The sequence below is a fragment of the Oncorhynchus clarkii genome, chromosome 9 (assembly GCF_045791955.1).
Source record: "Oncorhynchus clarkii lewisi isolate Uvic-CL-2024 chromosome 9, UVic_Ocla_1.0, whole genome shotgun sequence".
Lineage (NCBI taxonomy): Eukaryota > Metazoa > Chordata > Actinopteri > Salmoniformes > Salmonidae > Oncorhynchus > Oncorhynchus clarkii.
In genome coordinates this window covers 49,276,522-49,288,950 of record NC_092155.1, presented here as the reverse complement: position 1 = coordinate 49,288,950, position 12,429 = coordinate 49,276,522, and the positions used below count along the sequence as shown (strand labels likewise).

At 44.7% G+C, this 12,429-nt stretch overlaps 1 protein-coding gene across 1 annotated transcript in view; it reads left to right on the top strand.

Annotated features, from left to right (window-relative positions):
- The window catches only part of LOC139416469 (multiple epidermal growth factor-like domains protein 6), a 76,124-nt gene extending 64,758 nt beyond the window's left edge, over nt 1-11,366 (top strand). Inside the window, exons 24-34 of the mRNA XM_071165096.1 lie at nt 3,582-3,710; nt 3,964-4,092; nt 6,147-6,278; nt 6,541-6,669; nt 6,887-7,015; nt 7,148-7,276; nt 7,631-7,759; nt 7,864-7,992; nt 8,183-8,311; nt 8,544-8,672; nt 11,290-11,366. Of these exons, the coding sequence (XP_071021197.1) occupies nt 3,582-3,710; nt 3,964-4,092; nt 6,147-6,278; nt 6,541-6,669; nt 6,887-7,015; nt 7,148-7,276; nt 7,631-7,759; nt 7,864-7,992; nt 8,183-8,311; nt 8,544-8,672; nt 11,290-11,366 (1,370 nt within the window). The remainder of the gene's footprint in view (nt 1-3,581; nt 3,711-3,963; nt 4,093-6,146; nt 6,279-6,540; nt 6,670-6,886; nt 7,016-7,147; nt 7,277-7,630; nt 7,760-7,863; nt 7,993-8,182; nt 8,312-8,543; nt 8,673-11,289) is intronic.
- The last annotated feature ends 1,063 nt before the right edge of the window (nt 11,367-12,429 follow it).

The following is a 12,429-nucleotide window of genomic DNA, read 5'->3' as shown; positions in this document are numbered from 1 at the left end:
AAAGGACACTGGGCGGACCCCTGGAAAATGTAGTCTCTTATGGCCAATCTTCCAATGATATGCCTACAAATACGTCACAATGCTGCAGACATCTTGAAGAAACGACAGAAAGCGCAGGCTCGTTCCTGGTGCATTCACAGCCATATAAGGAGACATTGGAAAACAGAGCTTCAGAAATTCTGCTCATTTCCTGTTTGAAGTATCATCTTGGTTTCGCCTGTAGCATGAGTTCTGTGGCACTCACAGATAATATATTTGCAGTTTTGGAAACGTTAGACTGTTTTCTTTCCAAAGCTGTCAATTATATGCATAGTCGAGCATCTTTTCGTGACAAAATATTGCGCTTAAAACGGGCACGTTTTTTTATCCAATAATGAAATAGCGCCCCCATACACTCAACTGGTTAAATAAATATGTGGAACTATACTCACACTGCACCTTGGCCCGCTCATTTCCAAGATCGTGACAGAATATCTCACCACAACAGGACCAAGCAGCGTGCCCAGGAGAAGAAGGTATCCTGGACTTAGGAGGAGATCTTGGATGGGAAGAGATCCTGGACAGGATAGCCTTCCTTGGCGGGAGTCGCCAAGAAGCATGGAAGGACAGCGACAACACCGGGGACCACGGCCAAAGAAACCCCAAGATTTTTTGGGGGGGAGGGGACACATGGAGCTGGCGGTCGAGCAGCGGAGAGTGCCAGAGCCTGTTTGGGAGTCGGATGAGGAATTTGATGAAAGATTCCGGAGAGAGGTGGTAGCGATGAGAATGCTGCCATACAGGCGTGCTGAAGAGCGTGACACCAGTCCGGTGCCATCTGCACTGGTTTCACACATCTGGCCTCCAGTGCACCTTCCCAGTCCGGTACGTCCTGTGCCTCCTCCTCGCACTCGCCCTGAAGTGTGTGTCACCAGTCCAGTGCAACCTGTACCGGCTCCACGCATCAGGCCTCCAGTGCGCCTTCCCAGTCCGGTACGTCCTGTGCCGCCTCCTCGCACTCGCCCTGAAATTCGTGTCACCAGTACAGTGCAACCTGTACCGGCCCCACGCATCAGGCCTCCAGTGCGCCTTCCCAGCCTGGTACGTCCTGTGTCTCCTCCTCGCACTCACCCTGAAGTGTGTGTCACCAGTCTGGTGCGTCCTGTGCCTGCTCCCCGCACCAGGCCTGAAGTGCGTGTCACCAGTCCTGTGCCACCTGTACCGGCTCCACCCACTCAGCCTCCAGTGTGCATTCACAGTCCAGAGCTTCCAGCGACGATCCCCAGTCCAGAGCTTCCGGCGACGGTTCACGCTACGGAACCTCCTGCGATGGTCCACGTTCCGGAACCTCCTGCGACGGTCCACGGTCCGGAACCTCCTGCGCCGGTCCAAGGTCCGGAACCTCCAGCGACGGTCCACGGTCAGGAACCTCCAGCGACGGTCCACGGTCCGGAACCTCGGAACCTCCGTTGCAAAGCAATCCCTATTTGGTTTCCCCTGCCTGCTATTCGGTGGAGAGTGTGTGTGGTCCAAGTCTGGGTTTAATGGTATCTTTTCCAAGCTTAAAAATATAAACATTCACATGCAACACCATGGGTCAGACAAGGTTGAATACATCGGCCATGCTGTCAAGCCAGAATGACTTCTGTCACGTTCAAAACAACTGAAAACTCGGAACTGGGAAATCTCAGACTTCCGTGAGTTCAAAACAACAGGGAACTCGGAAAAAAACAAGCTCCGACTGGGAAAATACATTTTGAACGGTCTTCCAACTTGGAAGTCCATGTCGGGAACTCTGGCCTCTTTCTAGAGCTCCAACCTGAAGATCACTGAAGTCATAGTTCAACCTTGTTTTTTTCTGACTTCCCAGTTGTCTTGAAAGCACCATCAATCTAAAGAGTGACAGACTTTGATGATAAAACATGCCCACATGAAGGACCGCCGAGCCACAACTGTGAGTCCAAAAATGTATTGTATGCTGCTGCATAAGTGATGCAAGATGCCAGGGGGATACGTATACTATAGCTAAGAAAGTAATACTAAGTGTATGTTGTGTAGTAAGATATTAGTAGCCCATGTGCCTCACCCTAATAATTTGGTCTCTTTCCTTCTCAGAACTTAGCCTTCTGTTCTGACTTGGTGGTGCAAATCTAGCCTATAGCCTGTTTTAGAAAAATGTCATAATTTAATATTTTAGAGCTTTTATTGTCTGCTCCTTTATTTATCCTACGGTTCTGAGTTGGTGAACAGGGAAAATACTGTAAGAACGGCCCACGTTCTGAATTATGTCGCAGTACATTTAAAAAGTGCCAAACAAATAGTTAAATTGACTACGTTCGTCGTAGCTCGCTCATTAATGTCTTAATCAAAATTACAGATAGGCTCGTATCCGCTCATCGTTCCCTTGTGCCATAGTTTGTAAGTCTCAATTGGCAGTAGAAACCACATTTGTTTTAAGAATATCAGTTATGTTTTTTTAAAAGGCAGTAAATGAGTTGTGTTGTCTAGGGCCTTTGCTGGCATGCAACCCCACAAATAATGTTGAGCTTTCCCCACCAAGATTGGCATGCTACAATCGACACTGGTCATGGAGATGGCGCTTTTTGGTACAGTTGAAAAGCCAGCATTTAAAGAAATGCTGCAGGAACTTGACAAACAGTTACCATCGAGAAGATACTTTTTACAAACAGCTGTTCCCAATGTGTATGAGAAAGTGATGGAAGAAATTCTCCAAGCACTCAAGGACATACCCAATTTCTCTCTCACAACAGATATGTGGTCTAGTGCAACCACGAACCCGTACATGAGCCTGACTGCTCATTACATTGCCAGTGATTGGCTTCTCAAGTCCCCCTGGGAAGACTTATGTGACAGTTAAGCCCATTCTACAACTTTAAATGGGAAAAATTCTCTCTCCAAACCCCCACGACTCCAAGCTCACAAGAAATATAAAAATTAAGATGGGCAGTGTAATTGCAGGACAAGTACAGAGCACTGGAACTACAGGGACTTTCGTCAAAGGCCTCCCTTCTCGATCCCCGGTACAAAAGCTGCAGGAGAGATTGCATGGGGGACACGAAAGAAACCCTAGGCCTACTTGGAACTGGGGGCAGCACTTAGAGTCGGTGCTAGTAGTGCCGCTGCCATGACGGATGGGGATGGCTGTGCACCTCCCCCAGCTAAAATGAGGAATCTAGAGGATCTTCTTAAAAAGGAAATGGGCCCTCTAAGCTTAACTCCGCCACCCTTGACAGTGCGCTGTGACACCGAGATTTAAAAATATATTGTGCCTATGTTGTGCAGATCGATGTGTGCTATCTGTACATTGCTTTCTGGTGCTTTTTTTTTTCAATCAATACAATTCACATTTTTAAACAGTGAATGTGTTTGTGTATGCTTAATCCCAACAGCAACAACAGCGTAATAGATCGTCTTTGATAATGGTGATGGTGGTAGTAGCCTATAGAAAGCTTTTGTCTCCAAGCCAAGGGTAAGAGCTACGCCCAGCAGTTCAATATGAGAAGCAGCAGTGCAGAGGAGCATAAGCACTTTGACAGCAGTTCAAAGTGTTTTTGTTTTATGTGCACTTGTGTCCTAAACAGCGTGTGAGGCTGGCCTGTTTGGCCCAGGGTGTGAGGAGCGGTGTCGATGTAACCATGGGGATATGTGTGACCAAGTCAGCGGTGTGTGTGTGTGTCCTCCTGGCTGGAGGGGACCCAAGTGTGACAGAGGTAAGGCCAGAGTGCTGATCTGGGATCAGTCTTGCCTTTTAGATCATAATGAATAAGATTACATGGACAAGGGGACACCTGATCATACATCAGCAAACCTACTCAGAGGCGCTTTATGAATACAGGTCCTGACATATAGTCAAATATGAATGTATAGTAACTATTTATTACAAGGACCTGTATATACTGTAAATCACAACAGACTGTATTTATTGACTTCATTGAACATGTGTAATTTCCCCGTTCACCACAGCCTGTTTACCTGGCTCCTATGGGAATGACTGTCTGAGCGACTGTAACTGTCCCCACGGTACTTCCTGTAACCATGTGTCTGGCAAATGTGGCTGTCCCCCTGGATTCACTGGCAATGGCTGTGAGCAAAGTGAGTGACTTGGGGAAGCTGAAGGAGAGTGAAGATGTATTGTACTGTTTCCCTTTGTTTTGTGTTGCATTGAGCAAAATAACAGACTCTGCAATGACACATGCAACCTAACAAGTTAGCATTCGTTTGGTGATAGATTGTGGTGTGTCATACTGTAAGTGCCTGTAGAGAGAGCTCTGGTCTAGCCTAGAAGCTAGAGCCAGAGGGATAGGAGAATAGAGTAATCGAGAACTGAATGCTATGGCCATGTTTGAATAGTTCAGAAATGTATCCTTGGTTCCTTGAGGTAAGCACAGATCTAGTATGCTTTCACCATCAACAATCCAACCATTGCAGATCCATGATAACCTCAAGGAAATTAGGAAGGAAGGATGCATTTCTGAAGTATTCAAACAGGGCCCATGAGGTAGATATGCATTGTATGTAATGGTGGTTCTGCATGAAATGACGGTAAATATACATGTTTTCTTATTACCGCTACAGCAGGCATAAAGAACATTTGGAAAGTACTCAGACCCCTTGACCTTTTCCACATTTTGTCACGTTACAGCATTATTCTAAAATTAACTAAATTGAAATTTTTCTTCATCAGTCTACACACAATACCCCAAAATGACAAAGCAAAAACAGGTTTTTAGAAACGTTTGCACATTTATTAAAAATAAAAAAACAGAAATATTCAGACCCTGTGCCATGAAATTGAGCTCAGGTGCAACCTGTTTCCATGGATCATCCTTGAGATGTTTCTACAACTTGATTGGAGTCTACCTGTGGTAAATTCAATTGACTTGACATGATTTGGAAAGGCACACACCTGTCTATATAAGGTCTCACAGTTGACAGTTCATGTGAGAGCAAAAACCTAGCCATGAGGTCGAAGGACTTGTCCGTAGAGATCCGAGAAAGGATTGTGTCGAGGCAAATATCTGGGGAAGGGTAATACATTTCTGAAGCATTGAAGGTCCCCAAGAACACAGTGGCCTCCATTCTTAAATGGAAGAAGTTTAGAACCACGAAGACTCTTCCTAGTACTGGCCGCCCGGACAAACTGAGCAATCGGGGAGAGGGCCTTGGTCAGGGAGGTGACCAAGAACCCGATGGTCACTCTGACAGAGCTCCAGAGTCCCTCTGTGGAGATGGGAGAACCTTCCAGAAGGACAACCATCTCTGCAGTACTCCAACAATCAGTTATTTATGGTAGACTGGCCATACAGAAGCCACTCCTCAGTAAAAGGCACAGCCCACTTGGAATTTGCAAAAATGCACCTAAAGGACTCTCAGACCAAGAGAAATAAGATTCTCTGGTCTGATGAAACCAAGACGGAACTCTTTGGACTGAATGCCAAGAGTCACATCTGGAGGAAACCTGGCACCATCTCTACGGTAAAGCACTGTGTTGGCAGCATCATGCTGTGAGGATGTTTTTCAGCAGCAGGGACTGGGAGACTAGTCAGGATTGAGGCAAAGATGAATGGAGCAAAGTACAGAGAGATCCTTGATAACCTGCTCCAGAGCGCTCAGGACCTCAGACTACGGCGAAGGTTCACCTTCCAACAGGTCAACGACCCTAAGCACACAGCTAAGACAACGCAGGAGTGGCTTGGGGACAAGTCTCTGAATGTCCTTGAGTGGCCCACCAGAGCCCGGACTTGAACCCTATCGAACATTTCTGGAGAGACCTGAAAATAGCTGTGGAACAACGCTCCCCGTCCAACCTGACAGCGCTTGAGAGGATCTTCAGAGAAGAATTGCAGAAACTCCCAAAATACAGATGTGCCAAACAAACTTGTAGCGTCAAACCCAAGAAGACTCGATGTCGTAATCACTCCCGAAGGTGCTTCATTTTTAATACAATCACTAACATTTTTTAAATCATGATTTTGTATTGTCATTTGTGGGGTAGATTGATGAGAAGAAAAAACAATTGAATCTATTTAGAATAAGGCTGTGACGTAACAAAATGTGGAAAACGTCTAGGGATCTGAATACTTTCTGAATGCACTGTGCCTGTGTTGTATGGGACTTGATGTGTGTGTTGTGGGTTTCTCTGCCAGCATGCCAACCTGGCACATATGGGCTGAACTGTAACCAGGTGTGCCAGTGCTCTGGCACCAACCAGCTGTGCCACCCTGTCACCGGCTTCTGCTTCTGCGCCCCGGGTTACCATGGCAACAACTGTGATCAAGGCAACCACCCCACACACATGCACAGACCGCCACACACTTCCTTAACCAATGTCACGAAGGAATTCCACTGTTGAAAGTTTGTTAGCTTACAATAGTCATAGTTAGGTTCAGGGGTTTTTCCACAATGTGACCTGATCAGGAAAAACTCTTGGCCCTAGTTATGACATCAGCTGATCAGAACAAAACGTTGCTCTTACCAGTAGGAAATGTGTTCACCATAATAACTACCACAACGAGGTCCTGTGTGTGTTTGCCTTGACAGAGTGTGACATGGGACGGTATGGCCCAAACTGTGAACGCCCGTGCCAGTGTCTGAATGCCGGTGTGTGCCAGACCACCACGGGCACCTGTCAGTGCCCATCGGGGTACATCGGAGCAGACTGCAACACCAGTGAGTGCCAACGTGTGCCAGGGGAATGGGCATATCCATAGGGTGGGGAGGAGTGGACATTCACATATAATACAATGATATTTACATAGTATTTAGTTCAACATTGGAAAGTAAAATGGTAATTGCATGTATTTTTGATCCTATAACACAAGCAGTACCATATAACATTTGGTATGGTCTCCTCTCTTTCCCCTATCTGTTCCTATGGTTCTACCAGCATGCCCATCAGGGCGCTATGGGCAGGACTGTGCCAGGGTGGCCCTGTGTGGCGAGGGGGCACGAAGTGACCCAGAGACGGGCAGGTGTGTGTGCAAGGCGGGCCAGCGGGGAGAAGACTGCAGACAGGGTAACACGCACACATATTTCTGTTTATTCTTGCTCCACAATGAGTGTAATCAATGTAATAAACCACCCCGTCAAGTTTTATTGACATTCTATAGTGTGTGTGTGTGTGTGTGTGTGTGTGTGTGTCTGTCAGATTGTGCCCAGGGCTGGTATGGGGAAGACTGTGGCCAGCACTGTAACTGCAGTAACGGTGGTGTGTGTGAACTGGTCTCTGGAGGCTGTACCTGCGGACTAGGCTGGACCGGACCCAGTTGTGATACAGGTGACCTCACTATACATACTATTTTAAATCTTTCAATGTCTTTGCTTATTTGCTTAATCCAACCTGGAGAGCCAGGTAGGTGATGTTTGCAGAGACACTTATATTGGTTCAATTGCATCAGACAAGCTCAATCAAGCACATACACAGTGTTTCATTTATTTCAAATAGTATTTAAACCCCTGTCGTGACAACCATGTCAACAGCTCACATTTCACATTTTCCTCATTGTGTTGTTTTGTGAATTTGATGTGAAGACTCCATTTGAGTGCCCCTGATATCATGAGCCCGTGACACCATTCCATCGTTTACCCATGACAAGGTGTTGTATGTGTTTTCTGTTGCTTGGTCATTCAGAGTGCCCATCAGGGAGTTACGGAGCCAACTGCAAACTGCAGTGTGATTGTCATAACAACGGGACATGTGACAGAGTGACGGGAGAGTGCCAGTGTGACCCGGGATACTATGGTCACCTGTGTGAACATGGTGAGGCAGGGCCATTCAGTCTGTCTTATGTTCTGTTGTTCCTATGTCCTGTTTGATGGTCTGAAGTTCTAATATTCTGTCTGATGTTCTAATGTTCTGTCTAGCCTGCCCTGCTGGTTTCCATGGCCACCGCTGTCAACGCCAGTGTAAGTGCCGAGGCCTCGCCCCCTGTGACCCAAGCACAGGGCACTGTCTCTGCCCTACTGGTTACCATGGATACCACTGTGAGAAAGGTGAAAAGCAGTTTAACAGTCAGAAATAAGGATTAGGCTGAGATTTAGTAGATACAATTGCTGATAAAATGACTGTTACATGCCCCAGGCATAGTCTTTTACCTGCAATGCTGAAGGATGGGGATTACTTTTCATTCTCATATCCATGTGTGCCATGAATGCTCCCCCTCCCTCTCATTCCCGGTTACAGAGTGTGAGCAGAGTCGTTTCGGGGTGGGCTGCAACCAGTCATGTGACTGCGAGGGGGACACCCCATGTGACCCCATAACCGGCCACTGTCTGTGCCCCACAGGAAAGATGGGAACGCGCTGTGACACAAGTAGTTCTTTGTTTCTTTTTATCTAATATTGAAGTAGTGTGATTTATCAACATTTTTCAAATGACTATGGGGTGGCTCCTAACTTCCACTTAAGTAAAATGTTCACTGAGTCTCCCATTTAACATCAATGCAGTTTGACTAAAAGTCAATGTAAGGATTCAAACATGCCAAACAACACTACAATGTAAAAGTGTTGTCGCACTTTTTGTTTCCCTGTCTGGGTTGTGTCCAGATTGTCCAGTGAACCAATACGGCCCGGACTGTTCTGAGAGCTGTGAGTGTAGGAACGGGGCACGGTGTGATCCACGGAACGGCCGCTGCACCTGTCTACAGGGCTGGATAGGACCTACCTGTCAGGAAGGTACGTGTATTAATAAGGTGACAGGACAGAGCAGGCACGGATGTGACAGAGCATTATGGGTACTGTAGTACGTGCTACACTAAGAACTGCATGACTAGGATAAATATCCCACTGATTAAGGCGCTATACAAAAACACACGCTATACAAAAACACACAGAGACATTTCAGATAAAAATCAAGCAGATGGCAATACAATATATGAACAGTGGTGTAAAGGACTTTTAAGTAGATAAAAAACATTAGCTGGCGAACACCCAGAATAATAGTTTGTGTGGAGGTGCTGACTATCGGCAAATAAACTATAAACTATCAAAATAAAGTCGCACACTCCATGTGTAATCTCCCAGCAATTTAATTGGTAAATACCCACTAAATTGCTGGGAGATTACACATGGAGTGTGTGACTTTCTTTATTTTGATAGTGTAAAGTACTTAAGTAAAAATATTTGAAAGTACTTCTTGGGGGTATCTGTATTTTTGACAACATTTACTTCACTACATTCCTAAAGAAAATTATATACTTTTTACTCCACACATTTTCCCTGACACCCAAAAGTACTCATTACATTTTAAATGCTTAGCAGTACAGGAAAATTGTCTAATTCACACACTTATCAAGAGAATATCTGTGGTCATCCCTATTGCCTCTGATCTGGTAGACTCACTAAACACATGCTTCGTTTGTAGATTATGTCTGAGCCCTTGGCCATCCGCAAAAAAAATGTGGTTTGCTCAATATAAGACATTTTAAATAATTTATACTTTTACTTTTGATACTTAAGTATATTTTAGCAAATTCATTTACTTTCGATACTTAAGTATATTTAAAACAAAATAGTTTTAGACTTTTACTCAAGTAGTATTTTACTGGGTGACTTTCACTATTACTTGAGTCATTTTCTATTAATAACCTCGACAGGATAGGTGTCCCTATACCAGGACGGTTAAGCTAACGTGTACTAATGTGATTAGCATGACAGTTGTAAGAAACAGCAAACTTTCCAGGACATAGACATGTCTTATATGGGCAGAAAACTTTAATTATTGTTAATCTAACTGCACTGTCCAATTTACAGTAGCTATTACTGTGAAAAAAATATCATGCTATTGTTTGAGGAGACTGCACAACAACAAAAAACATTTATCACGGCAACTGGTTTGATACATTCACCTCTGAAGGTAAATAATGTACTTACATTCAGTAATCTTGCTCTGATTTGTCATCCTGAGTGTCACGCCCTGACCTTAGTGAGCCGTTTTATTTCTCTATTTGGTTAGGTCAGGGTGTGATGTGATGTGGGGTGGGCATTCTATGTTTTGTTTTCTATGTTTCTTTATTTCTATGTTTTGGCCGGGTATGGTTCTCAATCAGGGACAGCTGTCGATCGTTGTCTCTGATTGGGAATCATACTTATGTAGCCCTTGTTTCCCTCCTTTCAGTGTGGGTAATTGACTTTTGTTAGTGGCACTATAGCCCTGTAAGCTTCATGGTTGTTTCTTTGTTTGTTGTTTTGTTGGCGACATTTTAAATAAAAGGAAAATGTACGCTTACCACGCTGCACTTTGGTCTTCCTTCAACGACAACCGTGACACTGAAGGTCCCAGAGATAAAATGTAGCATAGCTTTGATTGATAAAATACATTTTTGTATTCAAATGTAGGAACTGGGTTCTACAGTTTGAGTCCCTGCTGTCTCTGGCTCTACACCCACCCCACCCCGCCCGGTCATCTAGATGTGTGACAGTTAGTGTATAAGCTAATGATCCATCATGGAGTCTAAGCAAGAGAGGGTCACCTCGCTTCTAGTCCTTAGGAAACTATGCAGTATTTAGTTTTCTGATATATTATTTATTGTTAGATTCTGCTGCACTATCAGATCTAGAAGCACAAGCATTTCGCTACACTCGCAATAACATCTGCAACCATGTGTTTGTAACCAATAAAATTTGATTTGATTTGTATGACATTTCTGAGAGTGTGTAAACTTACATTTTGTATTACCATATCATTTTTGTATGTTCTCTATAGTTATGTACTTGAAAATGTATCAATTGACCAATTCAGCACATTTGGGCAGACTTGATACAAAATATTGTCCAGTATTGCCATGCTTCACTGGCTCAATCTGAAACTTTGAACACCCACTGCTGCCATCTATTGGCCAAAATCTAAATTGTGCCTAAACTGCAATAATACATTATGGCCTTTCTCTTGCATATCAAAGATTATGAAAAAAAATGCATGTTTATTTCATTGTATTATCTTTTACCAGATCTAATGTGTTATATTCTCCTACATTAATTTCACATTTCAACTAACTTTAAAGTGTTTCCTTTCAAATGGTATCAATAATTTGAATATCCTTGCTTCAAGTCCTGAGCTACAGGGAGTTAGATTTGGGTATGTCATTTTAGGCAAAAATTGGAAAAAAAGGTACGATCCTTAGGTATCTTTACTTTTACTCAAGTATGACAATTGGGTACTTTTTCCACTACTGTAAATGAATAAAAGAACATAAAAGATTACATTTTTAAAATGATAGTGAAAGCTGTTTCATAAGAATTCAGTCTAAAGAAAAGAACGCTCTTTCTTCTCTTTTTGTCTTCTCGTCTGCAGGAGGGTCCTCACGTCTCCACAGCAGTCCCAACAGAAACCATGAAAATAAGCACTCACACACTCCTGTTCCAGTATAGCACCCCCTACTGACTGACCCCCAGCTGGGGCTTACTGGTCACCTCTAGAGGCCACCGAGTTCGAAATTGAACTGACACACTCAAAACAATAGACTGTTCATACAGAGATGGGAGTGCAATGGCATGGACTTGATGAACTAAATACCAGTAGGTGTCAACAGATCATTTGTACCGAGACATTCTATTGATGTCAGCGCCGGGACCTATGAACTGGTAGATGCCATTTATGGAGTTGTCTAATCGCAGACATTGATGAAACAATGGAGTTCACATAACACACTACACTTGACGTCATAGGATTGATTATTCTACACTTCACGCTACGGGGTTGACTCTGCTACATTTTGCTTGACGGGGTTGACTATCCTACTCTTCACGTTAACAGGGTTGACTCTGCTACACTTCACGCTACGGGGTTGACTCTGCTACATTTTGCTTGATGGGGTGGACTATCCTACTCTTCACGTTAACAGGGTTGACTCTGCTACATTTCACGCTACGGGGTTGAATCTGCTACATTTTGCTTAACGGGGTGGACTATCCTACTCTTCACGTTACAGGGTTGAATGTGCTACCCTTCACATTACAGGGTTGACTCTGCTGCACTTCACGCTACGGGGTTAACTCTGCTAAACTTCACGCTACCGGGTTGACTCTGCTACACTTCACGCTACGTGGTTGACGCTGCTACACTTCATGCTACGGGGTTGACGCTGCTGCACTTCACGCTACGGGGTTAACTCTGCTACACTTCACGCTACGGGGTTAACTCTGCTACACTTCACGCTACCGGGTCGACGCTGCTACACTTCGCGCTACGGGGTTAACTCTGCTACACTTCACGCTACGGGGTTGACGCTGCTGCACTTCACGCTACGGGGTTAACTCTGCTACACTTCACGCTACCGGGTTGACTCTGCTACACTTCACACTACGGGGTTGACGCTGCTACACTTCACGCTACAGGGTTGACACTGCTACACTTCACGCTACGGGGTTGCCGCTGCTACACTTCCCGCTACGGGGTTAACTCTGCTGCACTTCACACTACGGGGTTGACACT